General features: G+C 38.8%; 1 protein-coding gene and 1 long non-coding RNA gene across 3 annotated transcripts in view; one reads left to right on the top strand and one right to left on the bottom strand.

Moving 5' to 3' along the window:
* The window catches only part of LOC143746613 (uncharacterized), a 299149-nt gene that overhangs the window by 99821 nt on the left and 171997 nt on the right, over positions 1 to 27331 (top strand). The window lies entirely within an intron of this gene.
* Positions 8707 to 26288, bottom strand: jdp2a (Jun dimerization protein 2a). Of its 2 annotated transcripts, XM_077238511.1 has the most exons (5): positions 26069 to 26288; positions 11963 to 12180; positions 11400 to 11446; positions 10055 to 10159; positions 8707 to 9507 (listed from the first exon to the last, which is right to left on the bottom strand). In XM_077238511.1, the coding sequence occupies exons 1-5, from the start codon at positions 26157 to 26159 to the stop codon at positions 9492 to 9494; spliced, it is 477 nt and encodes a 158-aa protein (XP_077094626.1). In that variant the 5' UTR covers positions 26160 to 26288; the 3' UTR covers positions 8707 to 9491. The 2 variants fall into 2 exon arrangements, with proteins under 2 accessions (XP_077094626.1, XP_077094625.1); XM_077238510.1 differs by lacking the exon at positions 11400 to 11446 and having other exon boundaries at positions 26069 to 26279.

The raw sequence follows: 27331 nt of genomic DNA on the forward strand, positions 1-27331 counted from the left end.
TTGAGGATTAAACCAAGCGAGTCATCGTGGAGAGGCAAAAACAACGCAAGAAGTGCTCAGAATACAAAGTTCAAACATTGCTCGGAGTAGCATAAACCAGACAAGCGAAGATTTCAAGAGAAAGGGTTTTTTTTTTATTTTTTTTTATGTTAAGTGCTCACGGAAGAGATGAGTTTTCAGTTGTCTTTTGAATGCTGTCAGGGATTCTGCATTACGGACGAGGGTGGGTAGGTCATTCCACCAGCATGGAACCGTGAATGAGAATGTTCTGTACAGTGATTTTGGGCCTCGCTGTGAAGGCACCACGAGCCGTCGCTCCTTGGCCGATCGTAGGCTTCTGGTAGGGATGTAGACCCGTAGGAGCGAGTGAAAGTAGGAGGGAGCTGAGCCGGTGGACAATCTGTAAGCAAGTGTCAGCGCCTTGAACTTGATTCGAGCAGCGAGTGGTAGCCAATGCAGGGAGATGAACAGCGGAGTGACGTGGGCCCTTTTGGGCTCGTTGAATACAAGACGAGCAGCAGCATTCTGGATCAATTGTAAGGGTTTAGTTGCACATGATGGAAGACCAGCTAGAAGAGCTTTGCAGTAATCAAGCCTAGAAATAACCAGGGCCTGTACAAGAAGCTGTGTTGCATGCTCAGTTAGGAAAGGCCTGATCTTCCTGATGTTGTGGATTGCAAACCTGCATGATCGAGCTGTCTTTGAAATGTGGTCTGTGAAGGTTAGCTGGTCATCAAAGATTACTCCAAGATTTCTGACTGACCTTGATGGGGTGATTGAGGATGAGTCTAACTGGATAGTGAAGTCGTGCTGTAGAGACGGATTGGCAGGGAGAACAAGAAGCTCAGTCTTTGCCAGATTGAGCTGCAGGTGATGTTCCTTCATCAATGCCGAGATGTCCGCCAGACAGCTAGAGATACGTGCAGCTACTGTGGGATCGTCTGGTTGAAATGAGAGGTAGAGCTGGGTGTCATCAGCATAGCAATGGTAAGAGAAACCATGTGCCTGTATGATGGGTCCCAGTGATGTGGTATAAATGGAGAAGAGGAGGGGTCCAAGGACTGACCCCTGGGGAACCCCTGTGGTCAGTCGATGTACTTTGGATACCTCGCCTCTCCATGCGACCCTGAATGACCTACCTGTGAGATAGGACTCAAACCAGTGGAGGGAAGATCCAGTGATGCCCAGTGATGAGAGGGTGGACAGAAGGATCTGATGATTCACAGTGTCGAAGGCAGCAGACAGGTCTAGGAGAATGAGAACTGATGATTTGGAAGCAGCTTTGGCGATCCGCAGGGCTTCTGTGACTGAAAGTAATGCGGTCTCGGTCGAATGCCCTTTCTTGAAGCCAGATTGGTTAACATCCAGCTGGTTATTCAGAGACAGGAAAGATGATACTTGGTTGAAAGCAACTCTTTCAAGTGTTTTTGCAATGAAAGGTAGGAGAGAGACAGGTCTGTAATTCTCTAGAAGTGATGTGTTTAAAGTTGGTTTTTTAAGCAGTGGGGTTACCCGAGCCTGCTTAAATGCTGTAGGAAAAATGCCAGTATGGAGGGATGAGTTGATGATGTGTGTGAGTGCTGGTAGAAGTGTGGGAGAGATGGCTTGAAGAAGGTGTGAGGGGATGGGGTCTAGAGGGCAGGTGGTAGGATGACTGGAGAGGAGAAGTTTAGATACTTCTTCCTCGGTTAGAGGAGAGAAGGAGGAGAGAAGGTTATTGGCTGTGGGAGAGGTTGGACTAGGTTCCTGTGTGTGTGGAGGAGAGAATTGACTGCTAATGGTTGTTGTTTTGTTAGTGAAGAAGTTAGCAAAATCATCAGCAGTTAGCGAGGAGGTGGGTGGTGGAGGTGGACAGAGGAGAGAGTTGAATGTCTTGAAAAGTGTTCGTGTGTTAGAGGAGGAGTTAATCTTGTGGAAATATGAAGATTTTGCGGCATGAACATCAGCAGAAAAGGAAGAGAGCAGAGATTGGTACATACTCAGGTCAGATGTATCTTTTGATTTGCGCCATTTCCTCTCCATTGCCCTGAGTTTAGTCCGGTGTTCCCGAAGAACTTCAGATAACCAGGGGTTAGAGGGGGTAGCGCGTGCTGGCCTGGAGGAGAGAGGGCAGATAGTGTCTAAAGAAGAAGTTAATGTGGAGCATAAAGTATCCGTTGCGGTATTCACATCTAGAGATGAGAATTGTGAGGGTGAGGGAAGAGAAGATGACACAGCAGAGGAAAGACGGGAGGGAGAAAGTGAGCTCAGGTTTCGTCTGAAGGTAACTGGTAGGGGAGTTGGTGGAGTGTGGATAGTGAGTTGTAGATTGAAAGTAATGAGGAAATGATCTGAAACATGGAGAGGTTTCACCAAAATGTTGTCTGTGATGCAGTTGCGTGTGTAGACCAGGTCCAGTTGGTTGCCTGACTTGTGAGTACCTGTGGTGATGAGCCGATTGAGATCGAATGAGGCTAGGAGAGAGATGAAATCTGTAGCATACGGCTTCTCTAGATGAATGTTGAAATCGCCAAAGACTACAAGTGGAGTGCCGTCCTCAGGGAAAGAGGACAGCAGCACATCCAGCTCCTCAACAAAGCTTCCCAGTTGACCTGGGGGGCGATAAATGACTACAATCTCGATCTTAAAGGGAGTTGTAAGTGTAATAGCGTGATATTCAAATGAGTTGTTATTGCATAGAGAGGAGAGAGTTGAGTATTTCCAATTGTTAGAAATGAGAATACCAGTCCCCCCACCCCTACCAGACTGGCGAGGGGTGTGAGAGAAAGAGAAGTTGTTAGAGAGAGCAGCAGGGGTTGCTGAGTCTTCTGGACGGATCCAGGTCTCAGTCAAGCCCAAGATATTAAGAGTTGAAAGAGATGCAAAGGCAGGAATGAAGTCAGCTTTATTGACTGCTGACTGACAATTCCATAGACCCATAGAAAGAGTCTTTGTGGCCATTGAAAAGAGTCTTACCATAGACCCATAGAAAGAGTCTTTGTGGGTCTTTGTGGCCATTCTTCTGGTTTCAACAAAAAGTTGGGCCCTTTAACCCACCTTTCGTCTTGTATAAAGTCCTTCACTTTAAGAAATCTGGTAGCTTGATCTGCAGGGTTTTGTGATGTCCTGACATACCTCCACTGCAGTGGAGTAGTATCATCTCTTATTAGTGAGATCATGTTTGCTACGAATGTTTTGAAGCGTGCACTCTCATTGTCATTGTAGCTGAGCACTGTAGTGCTGTCTGTCCAGAAAAGACTGCTTTAGTGGGATTTGAAGCTCTTGCCTTAGTATTTTTTCTACTTTGACGGCTATGGTTGCTGCTGTCAGTTCAAGTCTAGGCATTGTGATTTGCTTGAGTGGGCTAACTCTTGACTTTCCCATCAACATGGAACAATGTTTTTGATTTTGTTCATTGGTAAGTACCAGATAAGTTGCTGTGCCGTAAGCATTCTCGCTGGCATCAGAGAAATGATGCAGCTGTGCTTCTGATGTATTACCAAACTTCTCTGGTTTTACGCATCTTTTGATCTGGAAGTCTAAGAGGTGATTTAGATCTTCTAGCCATCTGACCCACTGATCAGCACGCTTCCCCTCAATCTGCTCATCCCATCCATATCCTTGTTTGCACATATTCCTTAGAAGGAGCTTGACTGGTAGGATGAGTAGTACCAGGAACCCAAGAGGATCATAGATTGAATTAACAACTGAGAGAATACCTCTTCTACTCAAGGGCTTCTCCTGTACCTTGATGTCATATGTGAAGGTGTCTTTTTCTGTACACCACTGCATGCCAAGTGCTCTCTCGATGGGCAGAGAATCCTGATCCAAGTCCAGGTCCTTTACTCCACTGGCTCTTTGTTCTTCTGGGATGGACAGTAGTACTTTCCTACTATTGCGGCCTATATCTGCAAAATATCCCTTAACACACAATTGGCAATGTTCAGATCAAAGTATAATATGCAGTCCAGCAGTGAAGTAGCAAGCATCCTTCAGGGGATGTGTCCAGAAGTCCGTAGTCTTTTTGATTAGGTGGAAACACTTGTCAGACTGCTGCTTGTCACTCCCGTGTCCTCAGCAGAAGCTGAGAGCAGTTTCAGTGGTCTCAGGAGGCTAAAAACATGGCTTCGTAGAACCATGACACAAACACGGCTGACTAGTGTTGTTGTGTGTCATATACACAAGGAAAAACTTGATCATTTAGCAATAAAAAAGATTGCTCAACAATTTGTGGCCTGCAAGGAAAGCCGAAAAATTCAGTTTAGGAATATTTTATTAAAAATCTCACTTTAATTTTGATAATATTAAAACCTTCTAAATACATTGATTTAGGTATTATTGATATTTTCATAAAATGTCTGTTGTATAAAATTACTGTAGATGTAATCTGTATACTCATTTAACACTTTTTTTTGGTCCAGATATTAAGAAGATAAAAGTTAGTTTAAGTGTAGTGTAACTGAAATATTGTAAATATCATAAAATATCTTTATTTCATAAAAATAAAGTATAGATGTCCACAGTGGTCTGAAAGTCCCAAGTCCTGCAGTTTTTTTCTTTTATTTTGAGTATGATTTCACAAAACTTTATAAGCTTGATGTAAGTGTAGTCTCATGGCTTTGAGAGAGATTGTGACTTTTTTGGTTTAGGGAGTTCAGAACATGCATGACAGAAGCAGAGACAGAAACGGGGACAGAGAGTTAAGTGACATTGAAGATTCAAGTCAGAGGATAGAGCCATATCAGCCACACCCAAAATGTATACAGACTCAAGTGCTGTCTAACATTTCCAAGAGAGGTGGTACAAGGAATTTCCCTGGCTGCATTATGATGTATTGCAAAAAGGGGTTTTGTGTTTCTATTGCAAGAAAGTGTATCAAGAAAAACCCACACCCTTTGCAGCAAAAGCAGAGCCTGCCTTTATAAATACAGGATTTAAAAATTGGAAAAGAGCGACTGAAAAATGTAAAGCACATAGTCATACACACTCATGCTGTCTCTGTGACTGCACAATAAAATCACCCTGTAGATGCCAAATTGTCCAGTGCTTTGGCAAAGCAAAAAGCAGACAATAGCCACTGTCTTGGGAAAATAGTAAGTTCTATCAGATATTTAGCACGACAGGGACAGGCCTTAAGGATGAAGGATGAAAATAGTCATTTGTATCAGCTCTTGAAAGACAAAGCAGAGGATGATGTCCTTTTAGACAAATGGTTGCAGAGGCCCCAGAAAGAATACATTAGTCCAGAGATCCAGAATGAAATTCTGTCCACAATAAGCAACAGTATTGTTCATGGAATAGCTGACACAATCAAGAATCTACCCATTCTTCAGTATGCAATTATCATTGATTGAACACAAGAAGTATCTGGGCAAGAACAAGAAAGCATATGCCTGCGTTATATTGACAATGACCTGATTCCCCATGAATAATTCATTGGTTTGTACGGTGTCTCAGATACAACAGGAAAGAGTCTTGCTGAAGTTGCCTAAGAATGTGCTGCTGAGATTAAATTTACCAATCCATGGTTTACGAGGTCAAATTTATGATGGGGCTGCTAATATGTCTGGTAAGCATTTTGGGGCACAGGCAATGATAAAACAAGAGCAGCCACTAGCACTCTACGTTCACTGTGGTGCCCACTGTACTAATTTAATAGCACAGAAAGCTAGCTAAGCCTCCATTTTAATCAGAGACTTCTTGGATTGGGTCCACCAATTCATGCAGCGATTGCAAGTGCAGAGAATACATGTTACACCAAAATAAAACTGCTCTGTCTAACAAGATGGACAGTACATAACAAAGCCATCACAGCTGTTTTATCACAGTATGGATCATTGCTTGCTAGCATGGAGGAGATGGCTTCTGGTGCCTCAAACACAGCATCTACTGCTAATGGCTTGCTAGGTCAGTTTTGTAAAAGCAAAACAGTGTTGGGTCTAAAACTTGCCTTACCAGTGGTTCATGAGCTTGAATGCCTGAACATCTCTTTTCAGAAGAGAACTGCTACAGTTGCTGGCAAGAAGGCTGCTGTTGAAGTTGTCAGGACCTCACTCATGGCCAAAAGATATTCTTCCAAACTTTGTTTGAAGAGGCGATGGCCATGGTTCAGTCTTTAGGTGTTAAGCCCCTTACAATTCCACAGAGCAGACCACCCCCAAAATGCTTCACTGGAGGAGCTGAAGCACATCAGCCTAAATCGCGCAAAGGACCACTACAGAGTGGAATTCTTTAAAGTCCTAGATACTGTAGATGCACAGTTCACTGAGCGGTTTAACCAGGATCGTTTGCTGACTTTGCAAAAATTGGAAGAGACACTTCTGAGTGAGGAGGTTGATGCTCCAGTGATTAATAAATATTCAGAGTTGAACAGAGAGTCACTTTCAGTGTAGCTTTCTATGTTCCGAATGAACTAATCATTTAGTAACAGTGCAGAAGCTGCAGGGATAATTCGTGGATTGCCTGTAGAGGTACATGGATTGTTTGGGCAAGTGGAAACCCTGGTCAGGTTGCCTTTGGTAGTCCCCGTTTCTTCCTATGAGGCAGAGACAAGTTTTAGTGCCCTCCGCAGGCTCAAGACTTGGCTCCGCTCTTCAATGACTTAAAACAGACTTAACCATGTTGCTGCCTGTCATATCAATCAGGATAAACTGGCCTTGTTGGATAAAAAGTCCATTTGCAAGCAATTTTTTGCTTTGACTGACAAGAGAAAAAAACATTTTGGCTTTCTAGCCTAGGCAATAGGGCATGCCTAAGGCACCATTTACCTCACCCCCTGAAGAGCAGAACAGGAGGATCTCATAAGAGTAAGAGAATGACAGATAAATTCAAATACCTTCCTATGAGATTGTAGTCTTCAGGATATTTCTATGGATCTTTGAGGACAAAATGCTGATACCGAACTAAAGTGGGACACTGTCTGAGGGGAAGGAGCATGGGGAGCAGGTGGGGCGCTGGCATTAGAGGAAGATAGTATACTCATCTGTAGACTTAAGCATCAATTTCTGCACCATTACAACACCTACATGATTTATCTAATCTTACAATACTATTTTTATTATTTATTTATTGTTAGCTCCTTGTTAATAATTATATCACATACCTACCTTAGAGACCCTGCCAGTTTCCAAAGCCGTTTATGACTGTTGTATTTTTGTATTTTTTTGGGTTACAAATCAAATATTTGCCTTGTAAAGTGCCACTGTCCTTTCTGCCAGCAATTACAGGGTTTTACAACTCCAATATTTGTCTAATAGTAAAGAGATTGGATGATTTTGTTTATTTATTTGCTGTTTGTGATTCCATACATGTTATACCATGTCACCATACTACATGTATATGTTACTATTATGGTGGTGGGATGTACATTGATTCATAGTGGCCAATATGCCCCGCAACCCCCCCAATGTCAAAGTCATTCCTACCCCCTGTCTACGCCCCTGGCCACAAGTTTTTTTTACGACAGTGTTGTGAAATATACGCCCCATAGCTGTAGGGGGAGCTCGTTGAGACAATATGCGACAACAAAAGTGAAAATCAGCGAAGAAATGGCTAGAGTTGCCAAGTTCCCCTTTAATAGTCAGTCAGTGAGTCATTCATTCAACCTATTCGTTCAAAACGCTGATTCATTCAGGAATGAACCAATTGGCTGTATATGGGACATTGAATCATTCACTCAAGCGATTTGTGATCATTAATGAACAGCACTGTCCAGTGAGTCAGCCGTGCAACGGTTCTGCGGCTTTATTTTACAATAGCAATGATTAATTTGATTTCGGCTTCATCCCTTTTTCAAAACTCAGCGCGCTGTCTAAAATAAAAGTTATGACTGCTGCATATTTACACTTACATTTGATACTGATGCGCTCCGCTACAGTGTAACTGCATCTGTGCACTGTTCAGTAGGTCACGTAGCTTTGCCACACAGAGATGACAACTAAATAAAACCAATGGTGTGCCAAAGAATTAGGCTGATGGGTAATGTGGGTGCAGATGCTAGGTATAGCCTACATTAATATTTCTGAAACAATCAGTTAATATTTCTCTGGCACGTAAAGAAGAAACCCCTTTCTAGTCCCTGCCCAGCACGATTTGTGTCAAAGAATCCGTCCAGCAGCGGAAGACTGTTATTCTGCACGGAACTGTGGAAGAACTGAAAGCGGTACGGGTTGATCGTTGGTTGACCAATCAGCGGAAAGGGGCGTTTCATGCCCGCCCACACGTGGAAATCGAATATTCAAGCCATTTATCTATTCTCTATCACTGAACATAAAAATCTAAAATCAAGCCGAATTCTCGTTTTTTAATTTAAATGAATAAATGAGCCGTTTTCTCATTTTTTTACTTTCAATATTAAATCGAAAAACGAGTGAACTCAACGTACACGGACCGGGTTGGGAGACGAGCGCGGTGAGTGTCTGTTGTGGCCATTGGCATGGAGAGACCGGATATAAGCTGCTGAGAAACAGCGAGAAAGTAAGAACTAGTGACGACTGTCACTGAGAACTTCTGTAGAGAGTTGGAAGCAGCAAAAAACATCTTTCACCACTGATGGTCATTGACACATAATCAGAGACCAAAGAGTTCCAGTCAAACATTGTGATTCTGAGTTGGACTAACTGTAGGTTTTTGTGTTTTATTTTATGTATGTACTCTGACTAAAATGACATTGCAAAATGGCTGCAGGTTGTCCAACTCAAACACAGTTTTGATAATGGCAAAATAACATTTGGAAAACACTTGTTTAATAATTGCTTGCAGTTTTCACAGCTGTACAACAAATTGAATAAGTCACAGAAATAGAGGTTATGAAATTGTTTGTTGCATAAAATGTATCACGTCTAGTGATAAGTCCATGTACAGGAAGTATAAAAATCATATATATAGTAGATAACTATAATAAATTGGCAAGATGTAAACAGTTCATACATATGTGCATACATGACGCCTGCGTCAGAAAAACAAAAAACCCAACTGAAGGCAGCAAATGGTGAGATAGTCCATGAAGAATCGTCCAGTTTACATGGCGAGGCCACAACATGCGTGCGATGGGTGTTTTCATGAATTCATAACAAACTTTAGACAATTCTTTCCTAAATGGACTAAAACAAACAAGGCACTTTATGACAAAAAAAAAAGTTTTACAGGAGAAAAACAATCCCATAAAAGTTTTGTAACTAACACACAGCCCAATACTGAGGCCATCAGTGTGTTTCTCTTGTTGCTTTTAGTCGCACCCATCCAACCTCGAAGGTCAGAGAACGAATGCCATTTTCTCTTCCTTAAAATGTCCAAGTGCTTTGAGCCAAGTGCTTTTAGTTAGCAGTAGAGCTAACCTGTAAACAGTAACATGGGAATGTGTGATCCTTCTCATTCGGCCTCTTTCTCAGGGCTCTTGATGCTGTCTGTCCTCACGATGCATGTGGGCCGATGGCGATTGAGCATCAGTATGAGCTGCTGTCGTTCGTGCTTCAGCTCCTCGATCTGTGACTTCAACTCCGTGTTCATCATCTCTAGACGTTCAGATTCCTTCAACGGAAGAGTTGAGGGCACGTTAAAGGGATAGTTCACCCAAAAATGAAAATTACCCCACGATTTACTCATACTCAAGCCATCCTAGGTGTGTATGACATTCTTCTTTCAGACGAATATAATCGGAGTTATATTAAAAATGTCCTTCCAAGCTTTATAATGGCAGTGAATGGCCATTTCTGTTTTGAAGTCCAAAAAAGTGTAAAAGAATATTTTTCTTACATAAACGCATCGCTTCACTTCAGAAGGCCTTTATTAACCCCTCGAGCCTTGAAGAGCACTTTTATGATGGACAGATGCACTTTTATGATGAATAGATGCAGTTTTTTGGACTTCAAAACAGAAACCGGCCATTCACTGCCATTATAGAGCTTGGAAGAGACATTTATAATATAACTCCGATTGTATTCGTCTGAAAGAAGAATGTCATTTACACCTAGGATGACTTCAGGGTGAGTAAATCATAGGCTAATTTTCATTTTTGGGTGAACTATCCCTTTAATACACCAGCACTGCATATTGATCTTTTACATGAACCACTTACCCTTTGGAGATACTCCGTTCTCTCTTTCTTTTTGTTTCGACATCTTGCTGCTGCCACTTTGTTTTTTTCTCGCCTTCTTTTCCTCCGGTCTTCCTCTTCATCTTTCTGGCAACAGCAAAAATGAAGGCTTTTAATGAGTCTGCTAAATTTCCTACAATCTGCCATTAAAGTAGTTCATTTGTTTAGGGAACCTGTTTAATACATTCAATATTCCCCTTTAAATTCAAGGAAGTTGCATGCAATATTTAAAAAGAGAGAAAAAGAAAAGAGTATTATAAGAGTACAAATATAGTTGCAAACTATAAATTGACCCTCTTTAAGAGCTTTATCATTTTTTACCACTAGGTGACATCCATGCATAGAAAGTGTCTTGTTAATATTCTAAAGTGCTGTTGATAATTATTCATTTCTGATTCGGATTTATATAAACATGTTTCATGTTTTCACTTCCTGTTTGCCATCAAATTATATAATGAAATAATTAATTGAAATATCAACAGACTTTTGCTGAATGAAAGCTATAGTATAGCATAACTAGTCAGTTGGAAATAAAAAACATTAGTGTTGCTGATCACATAAACTGAGCCTGAACGGATGGCGATCATGAATTACCTGTCGTTTAATAGTAAAAATAACGCAAGTCGTGTATAAGGGTATAATACAAACTTCTTTAATAAATAACATTCAATCAGTCTGCATTAACAGGAGCAGCTGTTCAGTCAGCAACATCTGCTCAAATGAAAGCGTATTGCTTTGTTCTTTATAGAGCTATGCTTTTCAAAACCTGCTACTAACATCACCAATATCAAACTGAATGAAAAGGCAGGACGTGTAATAAATAGTCCGATATAAAATATTTATATCTCAATAAAAAATTTTTTTACAGTACAGTATTTATAATAAAATGAATATTTATGAGTACCCGTTTACCAACCTGTAGTACTTTAATTCAGTTAACTGTGACTGAAGCTTTAAGTATGTGAACATATTTTCCTGTGTTTATCTTTAGTCTAGGCTATATATCATCAATAAGGCCAATGTAGAGTGTTTTGGGTTTTTTCACCGGTCACTGTAAAAATAGCCTGATACAGTGGGGCCAGACGGTATTTTTGCTTTTATGTTTCATTTGTGCTTTGATTAGATTCACTTTTTTATGATTTCAGAGTTTGTTTAATTAAAGCAGTGACTGTCTGTCCACTAGATGGAGTCACTGCAGTTTGATAAGTGCAAATAAAACACCACCACCGATGTGTTTTCACACTGACTGCACAAATAGCTGAACCAAACACAGATCTGCTCAATCTTCCAAGGTACAAACAGGTAGAGCTGTTCCAAACTCACACACCTGTAAATATAGAGCTGCACCTTCAAGCTTTCTGATTGGCTGATACACTGGAACAAAAAAATTGGTGCTGGGTTTACTTTGAAACATTTTTAAATTAGAAATTGCTAGTAAAATATACAAAGAATTACAAAGAAATGGCAAGTAACACATTGAATTAAAATGTAAAATTTTGAAATATAACTTTTACAACTTGGAAAAATCATTTTCTACAGTTCATATCTATGCATGATGTTTACATGTAGTCTAGAGACAAATGCGATGCCTAAAAAACACGTCATCAGAGATGAGAAGAGATGTCGCTGCAAGAGTTATTCTGATTAAAGATTACGAGACATTTGAATTCAAAACAATGATGTGTTTATAATAAACACTGCAATATTCCATAAAAAAATAAGAATAGTCAATTTAGATTTTTAGAAAAGCAGTGTACAGATCCACTTTTTAGTTTCCCTGCAGATTAATCATATACAAAACAAACTGGGTCACACTAATGTGAACTAGTTCAAGTAAATGAAGTGCTGTTTCCTTCAGGCGCCCTCAGTCTAAAGGATGAAGAAGCTCACCTCAGCTTTAATCGGGAGCGGCCGCTTGCCCAGTTTTCCCAGTAGATGTAAAGGCGACAGCATGGCCCCGAGGTTGTAGAGGTCGGCGTACTTCAGGTGTTGGGTTAGTGTGGTGGCAGAAATGCCCACAAGAGGGCCCAGACTGGGCAGTGAGCCCGCCGTCACCGAGGGGTCCGGGATCTGTCCAGGCATCACGTCACCAACACCCCTGACCACAGCTGGAGGAAAGACAACACGTTTCTTCATGTGAGACTAAGCCGCCGTTTATTGACATTTTTTGAAATCGAGTTATCAGTCGAATATCAGTCGTTTAAGACACCACCAAGGCTTATTAAAGTGCCCCATTATGCCATTTTAAAGGTTCCTAATTTTGTTTTGGAGTCTCCTGCAATAGGTTTACATGCATCCAAGGTCAAAAGCACTTTAATTCTCTTTTTATAATTCTCTTTGCAGCATCAGCTCTTTTCTCCGTGTATGAAAGGATTAGTACAAAAACTCATTCTCTCTAAGCCCCTCCTTTTCGAGAGTCTACTCTGCTCTGATTGGTCAGATGACCTAGTCTGCTGTGATTGGTCTACTTTGCTCTGATTGGTCAGATGACCCAGTCAGTTGTGATTGGTCTACTCTGCTCTGATTGGTCAGATGGCTCAGCTGTTGTGATCGGTCTACTCTGCTCTGATTGGTCAGATGGCTCAGTCTGTTGTGATTGGTCCACTCTGCTTTGATTGGTCAGATGGCTCAGTCTGTTGTGATTAGTCCACTCTGCTCTGATTGGTCTCTTACAGCTTGTGTCGGAAACCACATGATCATTAGCATATTGGAATCTCTTCCTGAAGTGCTCTTTGTCAGCACTTGATTCACAGTAATACGAACAGTAGTAATGGCGTTAATTATATATTGGCATCAAAATAATCACAAATATAGCATGAAGAATATTCACTATAAATACTATACTACACTTTAAAATACTGACGCCTGCAGGATTGCAGTTATTCAGCCTATATACACACACTTTTATTATATTGTCTATTTTAATAACACATATTTGTTCAGATTACATTCTTTGGAAATTGATCATGACTCATTTTTTCATGTTAAATCTAGTGAAAGGAACAAAAGAGTGAATGTTAACCATCCAATTGTAATTGAGTATTTATGTAGTCAGGAATACTTCCTACTTAATAAAAACGAGAGCATGTTATGTTCATGAGCTGAAAGACAAGACATGTTAGAATATGTATTATAAATGCCAGAGTGCTGATTAATGAATTTATGAATTTTATCAATATATTATTAGAGGCTTATATTATAGGAATCATTGTATATTGTATTGAAATAAATTTCCTCCAAATATATTATCTTGTTTATTAAATTTTTATTAAAAATTAAATACAAAAATATATTGTGTGAGATAAGATGACAATCTCTATATCCTGTGCAAATTACAGACATCCTCAAATTGCATTACTGATCTTTATCCTGAAAACCTGCTCAACTGCTATGCAGCACATCATACGTAAGATCATGATACTGTCACAAATGTCAATTTAATTTGGATTAGTTGTGTCTATTACAAAGATTACCAAGATGTGTAGCACTAGTTATCCTACCAAACAAAAACAAAAAAATATTCTAAAAATGTTTTGGCTGACGTTCCCATTAAAGAGTAACTAAACACTAAAACAACTTTTTTAGTTAATGATCTGTAAGAATGGAGCTTCATAAATGCTGGTCATTGATTTGAGTACATTTTTTGACATTTGGGTTTAAAGTTTTTTAATTCTACAATATATGAGTCTACAAAACGTCTGAGTGCTGCCCTCTTCATGTTGAACGGTGGCTACTGCAGTTGAATTTTCCTATTGGAAGTTGTGGAAGTGGTGGTACCAGCTAACCACGGCCTTGCCTACAGAGAGATGCATCTCAGGTGCACACCCTAACCCACATCATTATTGAAAAATTGACACATCCACTACAATTATATAAGACTTCAAAAGGAAAAGTAAACCAAAAGTAATGCAAAATATGTTATATTTTTTTATGTCCTAAATCCATGATCCATATCTTTACAAAATAAAAGTCACCCTCACAACATCACCTGTGCAGAAATACCAACAAAGCAGCAGCAGGTTTTGTGCAGATGCTCAATCTGTCACTGGAATCCATAATTTAGCCCTTTTCTGACTATAAAAAAGAACTGGACAATAAAATAATATTTTTTAAAGTGCCCCTATTTTCAGGTATGACCTTTCATGCACAGTGTTATATAGCTGTTTGTGAATGTAAAAGCTCTGCAAAGTTTCAAACATCAAAGTGCAGATAAATGGATTTATTGTCTCCCAAAAGAAATTCCGAACAGCCTGAAACGAGTTGACAGTAATTCCAGAGACTCACTTCCTGCTCGAACCTACGTAGGTTTGTAACTCATTTGCATAATGCCAGCTTATGGTCTTCATTGGCTGAACAGCTTCTCTTTGCTCCACCCTCAAACACTGTAGTTGTATCTGAGGCTGGAAGAGTTTGGTCTGTGTTGTTCATGTCGATAAGACACTGTTTTCTGCTGCCAAAGCAAATCCACTTTGATGAGATTGATATGGTAAAACCCACGCCATCGTTACTGTTTGCATCACTCTGTATACAAGTGCAGAGGAAGAGCTGAAATTAAAATAATTATTGGGTGTTTAGTTTCCGACATGCGCTGTAAGCGGTCGACCAATCACAACAGATTGGGGCATCTGACCAATCACAGCAGAGTAGACCAATCACAACAGACTGGGCCATCTGACCAATCAGAAACAGAGTAGACCAATCACAACAGACTGGGCAATTCGACCAATCAGAGCAGAGTAGACCAATCACAACAGACTGGGCCATCTGACCAATCAGAAACAGAGTAGACCAATCACAACAGACTGGGCAATTCGACCAATCAGAGCAGAGTAGACCAATCACAACAGACTGGGCCATCTGACCAATCAAAGCTGAGTAGACCAATCACAACAGACTGGGCAATTTGACCAATTAGAAACAGAGTAGACCAATCACAACAGACTGAACCATCTGACCAATCAGAAACAGAGTAGACCGATCAGAACAGACTGGGCAATTTGACCAATGAGAGCAGACCAATCACAACAGACTGAGACATCTGACCATTCAGAAACAGAGTAGACCAATCACAACAGACTGAGCCATTTGATCAATCAGAGCAGAGTAGACCGATCATAGCAGACTGAACCATCTGACTAATCAGAAACAGAGTAGAGCAATCAAACAGACTGGGCAATTTAAGCCAATCAGAGCAGAGTAGACCAATCAAAACAGACTGGGCTATCTGACCAATCAGAGCAGAGTAGACCAATGATAACAGACTGGGCCATCTGACCAATCAGAAACAGAGTAGACCAATCACAACAGACTGGGCCATTTGACCAATCAGAAACAAAGTAGAACAATCATAACAGACTGGGCCATTTGACCAATCAGAGCAGAGTAGACCGATCATAACAGACTGGGCCATCTGACCAATCAGAGCAGAGTAGACCAATCATAACAGACTGGGCCACCTGACCGATCAGAGCAGAGTAGACCAATCACAACAGACTGAGCCATCTGACCAATCAGAAACAGAGTAGACCAATCACAACAGACTGGGCCATTTGACCAATCAGAAACAGAGTAGAACAATCATAACAGACTGGGCCATTTGACCAATCAGAGCAGGATAGACCGATCATAACAGACTGGGCCATCTGACCAATCAGAGCAGAGTAGACCAATCATAACAGACTGGGCGATCTGACCAATCAGAGCAGAGTAGACCAATCACTTACAGACTGAACCATCTGACTAATCAGAAACAGAGTAGACCAATCACAACAGACTGGGCAATTTAAACCAATAAGAAACAGAGTAGACCAATCACAACAGACTGGGCCATCTGACCAATCAGAGCTAAGGAGACTCTCAGAAAGGAGAGGCTATGAGAGACTGAATCCTTGATTGAATTGTTTCAGACACTGTCAGAAAGAAAAGTTAACCTTAAAATCAGGAACCTTTTAAATAGCATATTAGGGGTACTTTACCTAACCAACAGAAATGTTACATACACACAAGTCTCCAATTATTGTTTTGAACACATGTCCATTGTGCCCATGCACTGTCTATTCCGCACATTAGATATTTAATATCTGACATGTGTATATAATAAGACCACTTACAGACCCTTGGCAAGATAAGCTGCTCTTTCCCCCCCCCCTTATTTTACGAGAGGCACAAAACTAGACCCAGACACATTCTCCTTAAAGCCGTGGAGAGAAGAACTGAGAACTGAGCCAAGATCCGCCCGCTGCCCGAGTTTCCTCCGTCCAAATCTGAGTTCTCCATGTCAGCCGAGAGGAATGTGGCCGCAGAGGAACAGGACAATGTCAACGGCCTCAAATGAAAAAAACCTTCAGATGTGCATTCTATAGCTTGAGAAGAACTATTTTAAAGAAAACATTCTCAAGTCTTTCCATTCTTACAGAGAGATGAACTACAGAACATGAATGAGCTTCTTGAAGAAACGCCCTCACTATGACACCAGAAATCACTGCCATATGTGAACCTCTGCATGGCACACACAACCGTTAAGGAAGTTTCATTAGTCTTTGCTCAGGCAAGCTATCATTGCTCATACTGAACGTTAGTCATTTAAGCAAACACCTTAACCTACTAACTTAAGCACATCGCTCGGCATGCATTATTTGTCACAGAGAGATCATTCAAATTATGCGGCTTGTTGAGAAGTGTTAATTTTGTAAGAGACTTTTTCCAGGCAGACAATATAAAATGAGAAAAAATGTCCCTTTTTAAGGAGGGACCCGATTTTATGATACATTGAAATGTCCGAAAATATTTGGCTGAAAATGCATTTAATTAGTGCTTCTCCGCAAGTTTTGACTGTGTTCAGCATCTATTTTGTGAACAGTGTGGATAAACTAGAACGGGTAAATATGTGGACACTAGACAATATCGATTTCTCATTTTTAATCGATTGATTTTGATGAAGCGATATCTTTTAGTTTATGCTGTTTCCCGGTGATGCAGTTACCATCCAATAATCTCAAGCTTTGTGCTTTGTTACTTTTGATAGGAAACAAAGTTTCAGCTTTCAAATTCTGTCACTTTTAAAATGAACCTCAAAGAAAAACATGGCTTTGGCGCTCTATGGGCCATGTGTCCACCAAAGCATGTTTGGCCAGCTGAAAACTTCTGAAAATCTGCGCAAGTGTTACCAGTATCTGATTTCACAGATAGTTTGTTTCTGAATGTCAACAAAATGTAAAGTACATGCTCTGGCCCTTGTTTTAAATGACCTTGTTCGGTTGTTGTGCTTGTTATTGTCATCTGTTGTCGTTGTATGCTTGTATGTGGCAGTTGGTCGTGTGGTATTTGTTGTTTTTCAACTCTCAGCATCCAGAAAAAAAACTTGGATCAATCTTTAATTTCAACTTTCAACTTTATTTTAATGACCATAAACTCAATAGTTAGCTAGAAAAAAAATTAAAAGTGATCCGTGATCGATTGATCAGATTTATACAGTTTGATCAGTGGTCTCTATAAAGGTCGATCAGAAGATACAAAACTCGCGAGTTTTGAATTTTTCTATGCGCAGCTAAAATTGCTTCACAACATTCAGTTCTACCAGGTGTCTGAATAGAACAATACATTTGCAGCGTCTTTGTGGAGTGGAGACATTGCAACGACAAGAACTCTACAACAATGACAGCAAGAAACTAGAGCTATGCGATTTTAGCGCATTTCTTTCCTTCACAGATCTGCACTTTCATTCCTCCTAAAAGCCCAAACTTGACAGCTCAGCTAGTCAGCCAAATCAGCTAGATCAGTGATTGTGGTAAAATACAATCTAATGTTGCTATACTGCAGGATGTAGTCGATGATAAAGAAGAGTTATTAAACACCATCAGTTATGAATAAGGTAACATAAACAGTTGGGAAATAAGTCACATGTTTAACAGTATATTGGGATTCGGTCTTAAAGTGACAGTAGCCTAATAAACCTGCTGCTGTCTGTGTCATTGATGTTAATAAAACAACAAAAGACAAAGAAAAAATCAATCACTGCTCTTTAGTAGATTTATTAGGGTTAATCTATATTTAATTTATACAGTGAAGACTACGCAGTGTTGTTTTACATTTGATTACATTCTGTTGATAAAGAGTTTTCTGTTTACTATTATTAGGCTATGATTATTATTATCAATTATTTCACAAGAATGCTATAATTGTTAAGCTGTTCCTAATCACCTCTAAGAGAGGGAATGGAGAGGGACATGTTGCTTGCCAATAATTAATGAGATGTGTTCTCTCACAGTTATGAACAAACGTACTTCCAGTAACGTTAATAGCCTTTGTTCAAAGTTAATAACGTTTGTTCAAAGTTATCTGGTCTTTAATAATGTTCTCAAAACGTTAGGACAAAAACATTATTTATAAACTGTTCATGGAATGTTTTTTAAGAAACATTTTATTTGGACGTTTGTCTAATGTTTTGAAATGTTACAACTTGTTTCAGAACGTCCAGAGAACATTCAAAAGTAACATTCCATAATGTGTGAAGAATGATAAAAACGGAATGTTCCCTTAACGTTCACATAACCAAGAAAAAACTTTTTTAAAAACTGGACATTTTTAACATTTTGTTGATTTGGTAAAAAAACAAAACATTTATCACTACACAATATCAGACAGACATGGAGGGATCTTTTGTATTCGTCAGGAAGTACCCAGCTAGGTACAACAAAGAACACTCAAAAAACCCTACAACCTCAAAGAAAAAATACTCACAAAATATAGTAAGCTTATATTCCCGTATAGGCATATACTGAATAACCCGATGCTTAACTAAATCCGTCTGCAATATATTAATTAGAGCCCGACCGATATATCGGTGGGCCGATAGTATCGGCCGATTTTAGGCATTTTCCTAACTATCGGTATCGGCATTTATAATGGCCGATAAATGAATATTTAAAAAAATGCGGGTACGGTGATTCATGTAAGGGTGCGCTGCCAATAAAGCACCTAAAAGCTGTCACAAGAACTGGCAAAAGTAATGATTATGAATACAACAAATATAGCAAGGAGACATTTTAATTGTTTATTAATAAACAAGTGTTTTCAGTCAGTGTCAGCCAAAGATGAAGTTGACGATGCTGACTCGCGATCTTCAGTGAGCGCGCGCCAGAGAGAAATGCACATTTCATACGATTACATGAGTCTGTCTGTCTTTCGTTTTGAATTGTTCTGTTTAAAAGTAGACATTTCAATATAGATATATTTCAATTCTCAGGTCTATACGCTGAGTTTCGGTTCATGAGACGAGCTCCAGTTCACCCGCAGGCGCCTCCGTGTCGAGATTATGTATCGTCTGCTAAATTTACTTCTTATAAATTAAATCCAGGCAAATGGTTGATGAAACATTGATTAAAATTAAGATACAATTAATACAAAACGAAATTCACTTTGAAACGAAAGGTTTTGTGCTTTCTGTTTGATGTCTATGTGAAAGTTTCAAAGCATTAGTGCCGCTTTCAGAGCGCTCACGTCCGTAGTGCTGAACTGTCGCGTCTGTATAGGGTTGTAACGGTATGAGATTTTCACGGTATGATAATAGTCTCAGAAAATATCACGGTTTCACGGTTTACGGTATTAAACAATGATTATTATTATCAGCTGCAATGAACCTTAAATTAATGAAAACTGATAGGGTTTTTTGGTTGAACATATGGTTTATTAAAACAAACGTTTTTAATCTACCTTTGAAAAAATAAGAAAGAAAAAATAAAGCTGCAGATCTCCCATTTGAACAAACATGTTTGATCAATTGAATTAATAAAATTCTTAATTTATTAATTATTATTTAAGATAATTTTTATTTTGACAGGTTGTACTAAACTCCTATGAGTTTCAGTCAGAGTGTATTTGACAATGATTATTTTCAACAAAATTATGAAATGCTCATTTAGTTCTCTCAGAGCAGCTCTGGATATGTTCATGTGTTCACGTCCTTATATAGTGAGTGAGACGGCAGACGCTTTAAACACCATGAACGTCCCACATACTTGAGTATATACTAGGTGAAACGGTGCTGCTCATTCACACAGACACGCTGAACAAGCAGAATATAGATTTACTGTTTTTTGCGCTGTTTAATAGACACACTCATATAGCGATTTTATTTATTGCACAGCTATATTTTAGATTTATTCATCCATCTATCAAATCGCGCATTTTACGTGACATCTGCGTTATATTGTAAATTCCCTCAGCAACACGTAAATAATATGGACTTAAGTTATAAATGGAACTTTATCTGCAGGGAGGGAAGGTGTTCGCGAATATGGGAGAACATATTTGACATATTTCCTCATTTTGCAGCCACTCTTCGTCCATATTTCTGGACACAACTGGATATCAATCTTCAAGGAAAAACCCACGTTCGTTTTTCGGATACCCAAAATATTCCCACACTGCAGATTTTAACTTTTTTTCTCGAAGAATTCGCAGCCTCAGTCTCAGACATTTTCTCCAGTGCACATGTATAGGTGGAGTAGTCAAGTGGAAATAAGTTGCATATGCGCATTTGAGATCTGCTTTAATTTTTTTTCCAAAACCGTGGATAAGCAAATGTTCACGATATGATAATCGTACAAGTCAATATCGCGATAAACCGCCATACCGGTATACCGTTACAACCCTACGTCTGTAACATTGTTTTTTCCTCATAAACACGAAAAATAAAATAAAATAAAATGAATATTTTATGTAGCCTGTGGAGACTGAGAGCCAACCCTTCTTCATCCGGTGGGTAGTAGCCTACTTGTGATTTGCGCAGTGTAATTCACAGAATTGATTTCTCTGCTACAAGCCTCTGTCACGTATTGTGTGAGCTTGTGACTATTGCAAGCGCGCAGCTGAGAAGTCCTGATTATATTGTCTGCTATATTTAGGCCTTCTTCTTATTTATTAAGGCAATTGGTTGATGAAACATTGATTAAAATGCGTGGCGCGAGCGATCTCCGACAGTAAACTGATTCTGCTTTGTCTCGGGTAAACAGCTGTTGCGACGCGAGCAGTAACGGCCGCGTCCGGTGTAGACACAGTGTTAAAGCTCATTCTGCCTGATAACGCTACGTTACAACATCAAGCAATATTCCAAAAATGTATATAATTATAACACTTTATATAGGGCCATTTTGCATTAAGTGTAGCCTAGTTTCACGTTTAGTACATTTTGCTTACTAATTATTTAAAATAGTATAAAAGTACTGTACATGTAATTAAAAACGTTATGATATTATTAATTTTACTTTAGTAAAAAGATCTGAGTTCTTCCTCCACTGGTAGAGATTAGAGGAATTAAGAGTAAAAATAGAAGATAATAAGGTTTTGTCAGTGACACTTTTTATATATTTATTGATACAAGTTATGACTAAATTAAAAGACAAAGTCGTTAGTGAAGATTATGCAACAGTATTTAGAATATAATATAATAGAATATAATATAACATGCAATAAAACTAGTTTGGTTACAGCTCAGCTGCATAATTCTCATTCTATCATTCCCCCTGCCTCCATTACATATCTGTGTCACACAAGTGTTTGATTACCACATTTGAATGATCATTGCAAAACTTGTTTATAAAATACATTTATTCTGTTTATAGCTACTGTGTAAAGTACCCATCAAAAGTTTGTACACACCAATAGGAAAGTGTCCAAACTTTTGACTGGTATACTGTACTATAATACACAAATAATATTGCTACTGTATTACAATATACACATAAATAATATCGGCCGATATATCGGTATCGGGCTTTTTTTACTCTCTAATATCGGTATCGGCATCGGCCCCCAAAAATCCATATCGGTCGGGCTCTAATATTAATCATGAACATTTTCAAATGTGATCAAGCGTGTTTCATATTCAGAAGGTGTGTGAGGTGTTTCTGTCTACTGAACCACAGACTCAATCAGCACAAGCCATCTTACTAAAAGCCCCAATGGAAAAAAATCACCATCTTTGAAACTTTCAACACACTTCCAAATAAAACTTCATACCGACCAGTCAAGACAAGTATGTACTGAGGGAATGACAGCATGAAGGATTTGGAAAAATAAACAGAATACAACACTGTTCTCTTTGTTTAGATTTTCACTGGAAAGTTCTATAGAGCGCTTTAGTTCAGAGCCGTGCAAACTGACGCTCTCTCCGCTGTGACCGTTACCACATGTTATATTAATATTTTGATCCATTATCACAGATAAAGTGTTGCTCTAATTGATTCATTGCCCCGTTCTTCAATAAATATCCAAGTAATGCTGTCTAACATGCTACAGAGAATGATAAAACATGACACACTTCATTATGTTGTTTGTCCAAGTATAATATGGACAACAAGCAAAATAAATACAATAATCAATCTATTGTCCATATGTTAAATTCAGCACAAACAAGCTGAACAACACATCCATAGAAATCGAGAAATTGTGTTCAGCAAATAAGTGATTTTAAACTACGTCTATAAAAAACATTAATAAAAGTGACTTTAAGAGTTAATATTTAATAAGGCTATCAATTATAGCTGAACAAATCTCGATAAATTGAGAATCACAAATTTTTTTGTTTCACACTGAGATCATGATTCTGAACAAACGACTAGCCTAAACAAAATAACATATCATTTAGAGGTTCTGACAAAATGTTAATTGCTGCCGTCTATTAAAAAATGCTTAAAGTCCCCTGTAGTCAATAATTGTATCCTTTAAACTCATCTTTGATCACCAAAATGACATTTTTTCCTTGAAAAAATAAATTCTTCATGCCTTTAAATACTGTAGCTTAAATAACTCGACGCCCTTGCCTCATTTAGTAAACGCAGTTCTATGAATATGCAAATGAGCCCCGCCTCCACTCACTCACAGCAGCTCAGAGATCCACTTGTTGATGACCACGTTGATCTGATTGGTTACAAGGTAGTTTGTGACGTCAGAAACACCACCGATTTCAAACCGTGTTTTTGAGACTGTCTTTGGTTCACTGCAGTTTTAAGGAGAAAACACTCCTGACTTATGAATTTACACATGGTTTGTCTTAAAGCATATTAGAAACACCACATAGACATATAAACAACATTAAAAGCTGGATTTTCACCACAGGGGGACTTTAATTGATTTTTTTTTAAGTCTGTTTGAATGAATGATTCAATGACTCACTCATACTATGTTAGTTGGACATGACGCGTCGCTGGGCAATGTATCTCATCAGTGAGAGCGTTCTGAAAGCATACGGAGCCGTATAACGCTCTCTAATAGCTCTCATGGTCTTTAATGTCATACAACGCAGCGCTGTTTCAGGTCCAACACACCTAAAGACCTGAACGAAGAACTTGACCTGAGTGTTTTTCTCTAAACGTTGTTGTATTTTTCTATTTGATTTTTTCTTTGTACTTTTGTAGTGATATATGCATTTCTTGTAACTTTGAAGTGTTTTTTCACAAATATTCTACTTAGCGTCAAGGAGGCCATTTAGTGGTCTTTGTTATTATCTTACAATTCTGAACATACTGTTGTCATTTGCCAAATGGAGTTTTCTGATTGGTGGTTTGAGACCTTATAAGGCTCTTCCTGTTTGTTGAAATGTAGTTTCTCCCGGACGAAGGCTTGTATGCCGAAACGCGTCGGAGTGTTTTAATAGTGTTGATTATGGCCAAGCCATAGAAATAAAGGCTTTTTAACTTTTCTAAAGAGAGTGCCTTGGATGTTCCTGATGATTTCTACACCTAAAGACCTCTTTGTTTAATTACTGAATGAATCAGCGTTTTTTAAAAAGAATCTTTTGAGTGAATGATTCAATGACAAATACATTTTCTAACAGTCACTTGTCGCCACCAACTGGTGTAACAATGTAATTGATACAATCTTTATTTGAAACATCAAAAGGTGATTTACTCATTTTTTTATCGCTACCATAGACATCAGTGTTTATATCCGAACTGTAAACTTTTATCCAGGTACTTCTGTGATAATCTGAATTATGGTAACAGAAATAATCACACTGTGTGTGTTGAAAAGACAGCTTCACAAACAGTTTCATATATATACATGACAGCGGCTCTCTCTGGGTCAGAACGCAGATCGGAATGTTTGCTGTGATCATACTTTTTAAAAGTTTAAAAGACAGAGACAAATCGTTGACATTTTGTGTTTGAATCGAGATCGCCATCTTTTATCGGTTAATCGTGCAGCTCTTCTACAAATTAGATTCAGTAGTTGTAACAAGCATTGCTAAAACAGTTCAGTCTAATTAAAAACCTATTTTTCAAATATTTGTGTGTGCTGTCTGTGTATTTTTATGCTTGCTGCAGTATCATATTGTTAGCACAGCAACATATTAACATCTGATTGTAAGTCGCTTCATGTGAGTCGTGTTTAACAGCATTTAAATTAACCATGAGGTTTCATTAAGTCCAACAAGGCCAAGATTTAGAGAGTGATTTTTTCCCTGCTTCTAATTATAAGTCACCGAAATTTCATCATAAAAACGACACTTTCAAACTGACACTAAGCAAACCTTTTTCAATCATAAATTTAAAGTTTAAATAGACATGCCTTAAACTGTGTTTTAGATCAATCTTAAAACACTGAACCACATTTCTGCATGGAAAGAAGTGTTTTCAGAGACAACAGATGTCAGATATGCGTTGAGCTCATGTGCTGTTTCATAAATGAATACAGTTTATAGTAGTTTCATATGAAGTGTAGCAGCATGTCACAACATGGCATGTTCAACACTAAACACTCTTCACATTTTATAATGATAACGAATATGGTATCAATACATTTAGATAATTTTACACAGTTGTTAATGCCTGAGAACGTCATAATGCACATTGATATCCGGTGTAACCGTGGTTTATTGACAGTGACATAGCCTATATTTGCATGGAGTTACTGTTAATCGCATCATTACGCGTATGAGCTGTGTGTCATAATCACCGTTACATCTGTAAAGGTTATTGTCATTTCGTTGCATTATGCATGCAGTTATAATAGCACTGTTATGCAATGAGAAACAGTTTCACACATTGCTTCCAGATTTTATCGCCCACTTCTTTTTGATGGAAGTGAAACCCTTTTCTGAACAGCTGAAAATGCTGATGATCTACAGAGGCCCACAGTTCATTTAACTTTATTGTGATGTAACATGCAAATGTTTGCAGCACTTAAGTTTTAGATCATGTTTTAAATAATCTGAGGCGAAAAAACCAATACTACATTTGGATGATGGCTATATTCAACTCCATATTAGGCTACTGTAAAACTGGACTTGAACCTAAATTTTAACCAATAGTCATCAATTTAAATTTTGAATTTTAAAAAGTTTGTGTCTACAGTTTTGCTGCCCATTACCACACATGCATCCGTTTAACTGATTACATTCTTAATGTATTGTGTGTGAAAACGGACAATACAGTGAAATAATAAGGTAACGATGATGAAAATATGAATGTGCATTTGCACCACGCCCTGCAGTGACTCAAAATTATCTCAAAGCGGAAGTTTCTCTTATGTAACACGAACTTCAGTGTTGAGTCTGTCTGTCTGTCCCATCATCAGTGAACATTCCCTATGTAGGCAACAACTAGAGATGGACATGCCTGAGAGAAATGCGTTCAAACTTGGAAATAAAGAGGTATTTAAGTTGCATAACGCATGCAGCTCCTGCAACAGAATCTATTGTTGTTATTCAAATAAATACACACGTTGCTGATGTTGTACATTGTACAATGTACATTCTGTGCGTGCATACACTCAGGCTGTGTCTCAAAACCTAGTGAGTTGTTCCCTAGATAGACAGCATTTTTGCGCATCACTGAATCGGAGCGCGCGCGGCAATGTCCTGAATGCTCCTGCGCGCGTCCGATGCGCAAAAACGCGCTCCGCTAGGCGTCCCTCTGCGCTTTGAGACACAGCCGATGTGAAATGCAGAGCCTTGGACTCGAAGCCGTGCAAAAGTTGTCAAAGTTGGCCTCTTACCTGACTTTGGTCTCGAGGTGAGCGATTGGAGTCCCTTTGTGACGTCAGCTGGAGGTCGCGAGTAGATCTTGAAGAGCGGGAATCGTTGCATCAGCTCGAGTCGCGAGCGCTGATCCCTGATCGGGAAGAGCGAGGAATGCGGAAGTCAGACGTCAGCAGCGAGGATGAGAAATGAACTGCAGGGAAAACACTCTTGGAGAAGTGAGGAGCAGAGACTCGCTCCACCCCTTAGAAACCAGAAAACAAATATTCCGTTCACCGTCAGCGCTTTACATTCCCGCAACAAGCAGAAGTTCTTTTCAAACAGGAGCATTTCTAGCCGTTCATCAGTAGCTTCCACATCAAAAAAGGGTCCTCATATGTTGCTGCTATTTTTTAATGGATATATAAATTATTTTAAACTGCAGTATAGCTTGCCCTACAATCGTGGAGGCTGCAGTTTCAGGACTGCAGATAGGACCATATCTTTTCTTTTTTAATTTTTTGTAGGCTACTAGCAATTTATACTATACTTTATAACCCTAAACATAGCATCATTTTTTAACCTAATTTGTTTCAGTTTTCTTGAATTTAAAAAGACTGATAGGCCTACTGGGAATGTTAGGAAAACTAAACTTACATAAATAAAACATTTCTGGCTAACCAACAGAGAGTGTTAGGATGTCTGTTCTGGGAACATTATGGCAACCAAAAACTTTTAGCTGTGCATTGGTAATCCTCCTGAAATGTTTTACCTAATTTGTTTCAATAAATGAGTTCAGATTCTGGTTTTAAATCCGGTTTTCTTGAGGAAAAGACAAGCTGGTGTGCGACCAGCTGTACAATAAACATATTTGCACTACAAACTAGTGTGTTTATGATTAAACACACACACACACACACACACACACATATAATTAACACCCGCTAAGCGCCAAATGCAGGTAAAAAACATTGTTATATGAATTAGCGGTTACACTTTATTTTAAGGTGTCATTGTTACAGTGTAATTATACATTTAAGTACTAGTAATATTAAGTAACTACATGTACTTAGTATAAGGTTATGGTAGGATTTAGGATTTGGTTGAGGGTTGGTTACATGTAATTATGCATAATTTATTATGCATACATTACAGTATATGTTAAGTACATGTAACATATGTAACAAGGACACTGTAAAATAAAGTGTTACTGAATTAGCTATATGAAATGTGTCAATCGCCCTATTTTTATGATTTCAAGCAATGCAATGTTGTGGGAACATGAACAGGCAAGTGCTGCA

Source organism: Siphateles boraxobius, unplaced genomic scaffold (genome assembly GCF_051911475.1).
Source record: "Siphateles boraxobius isolate OS27281-9 unplaced genomic scaffold, OSU_SipBor_1 22, whole genome shotgun sequence".
Classification (NCBI taxonomy): Eukaryota; Metazoa; Chordata; class Actinopteri; order Cypriniformes; family Leuciscidae; genus Siphateles; species Siphateles boraxobius.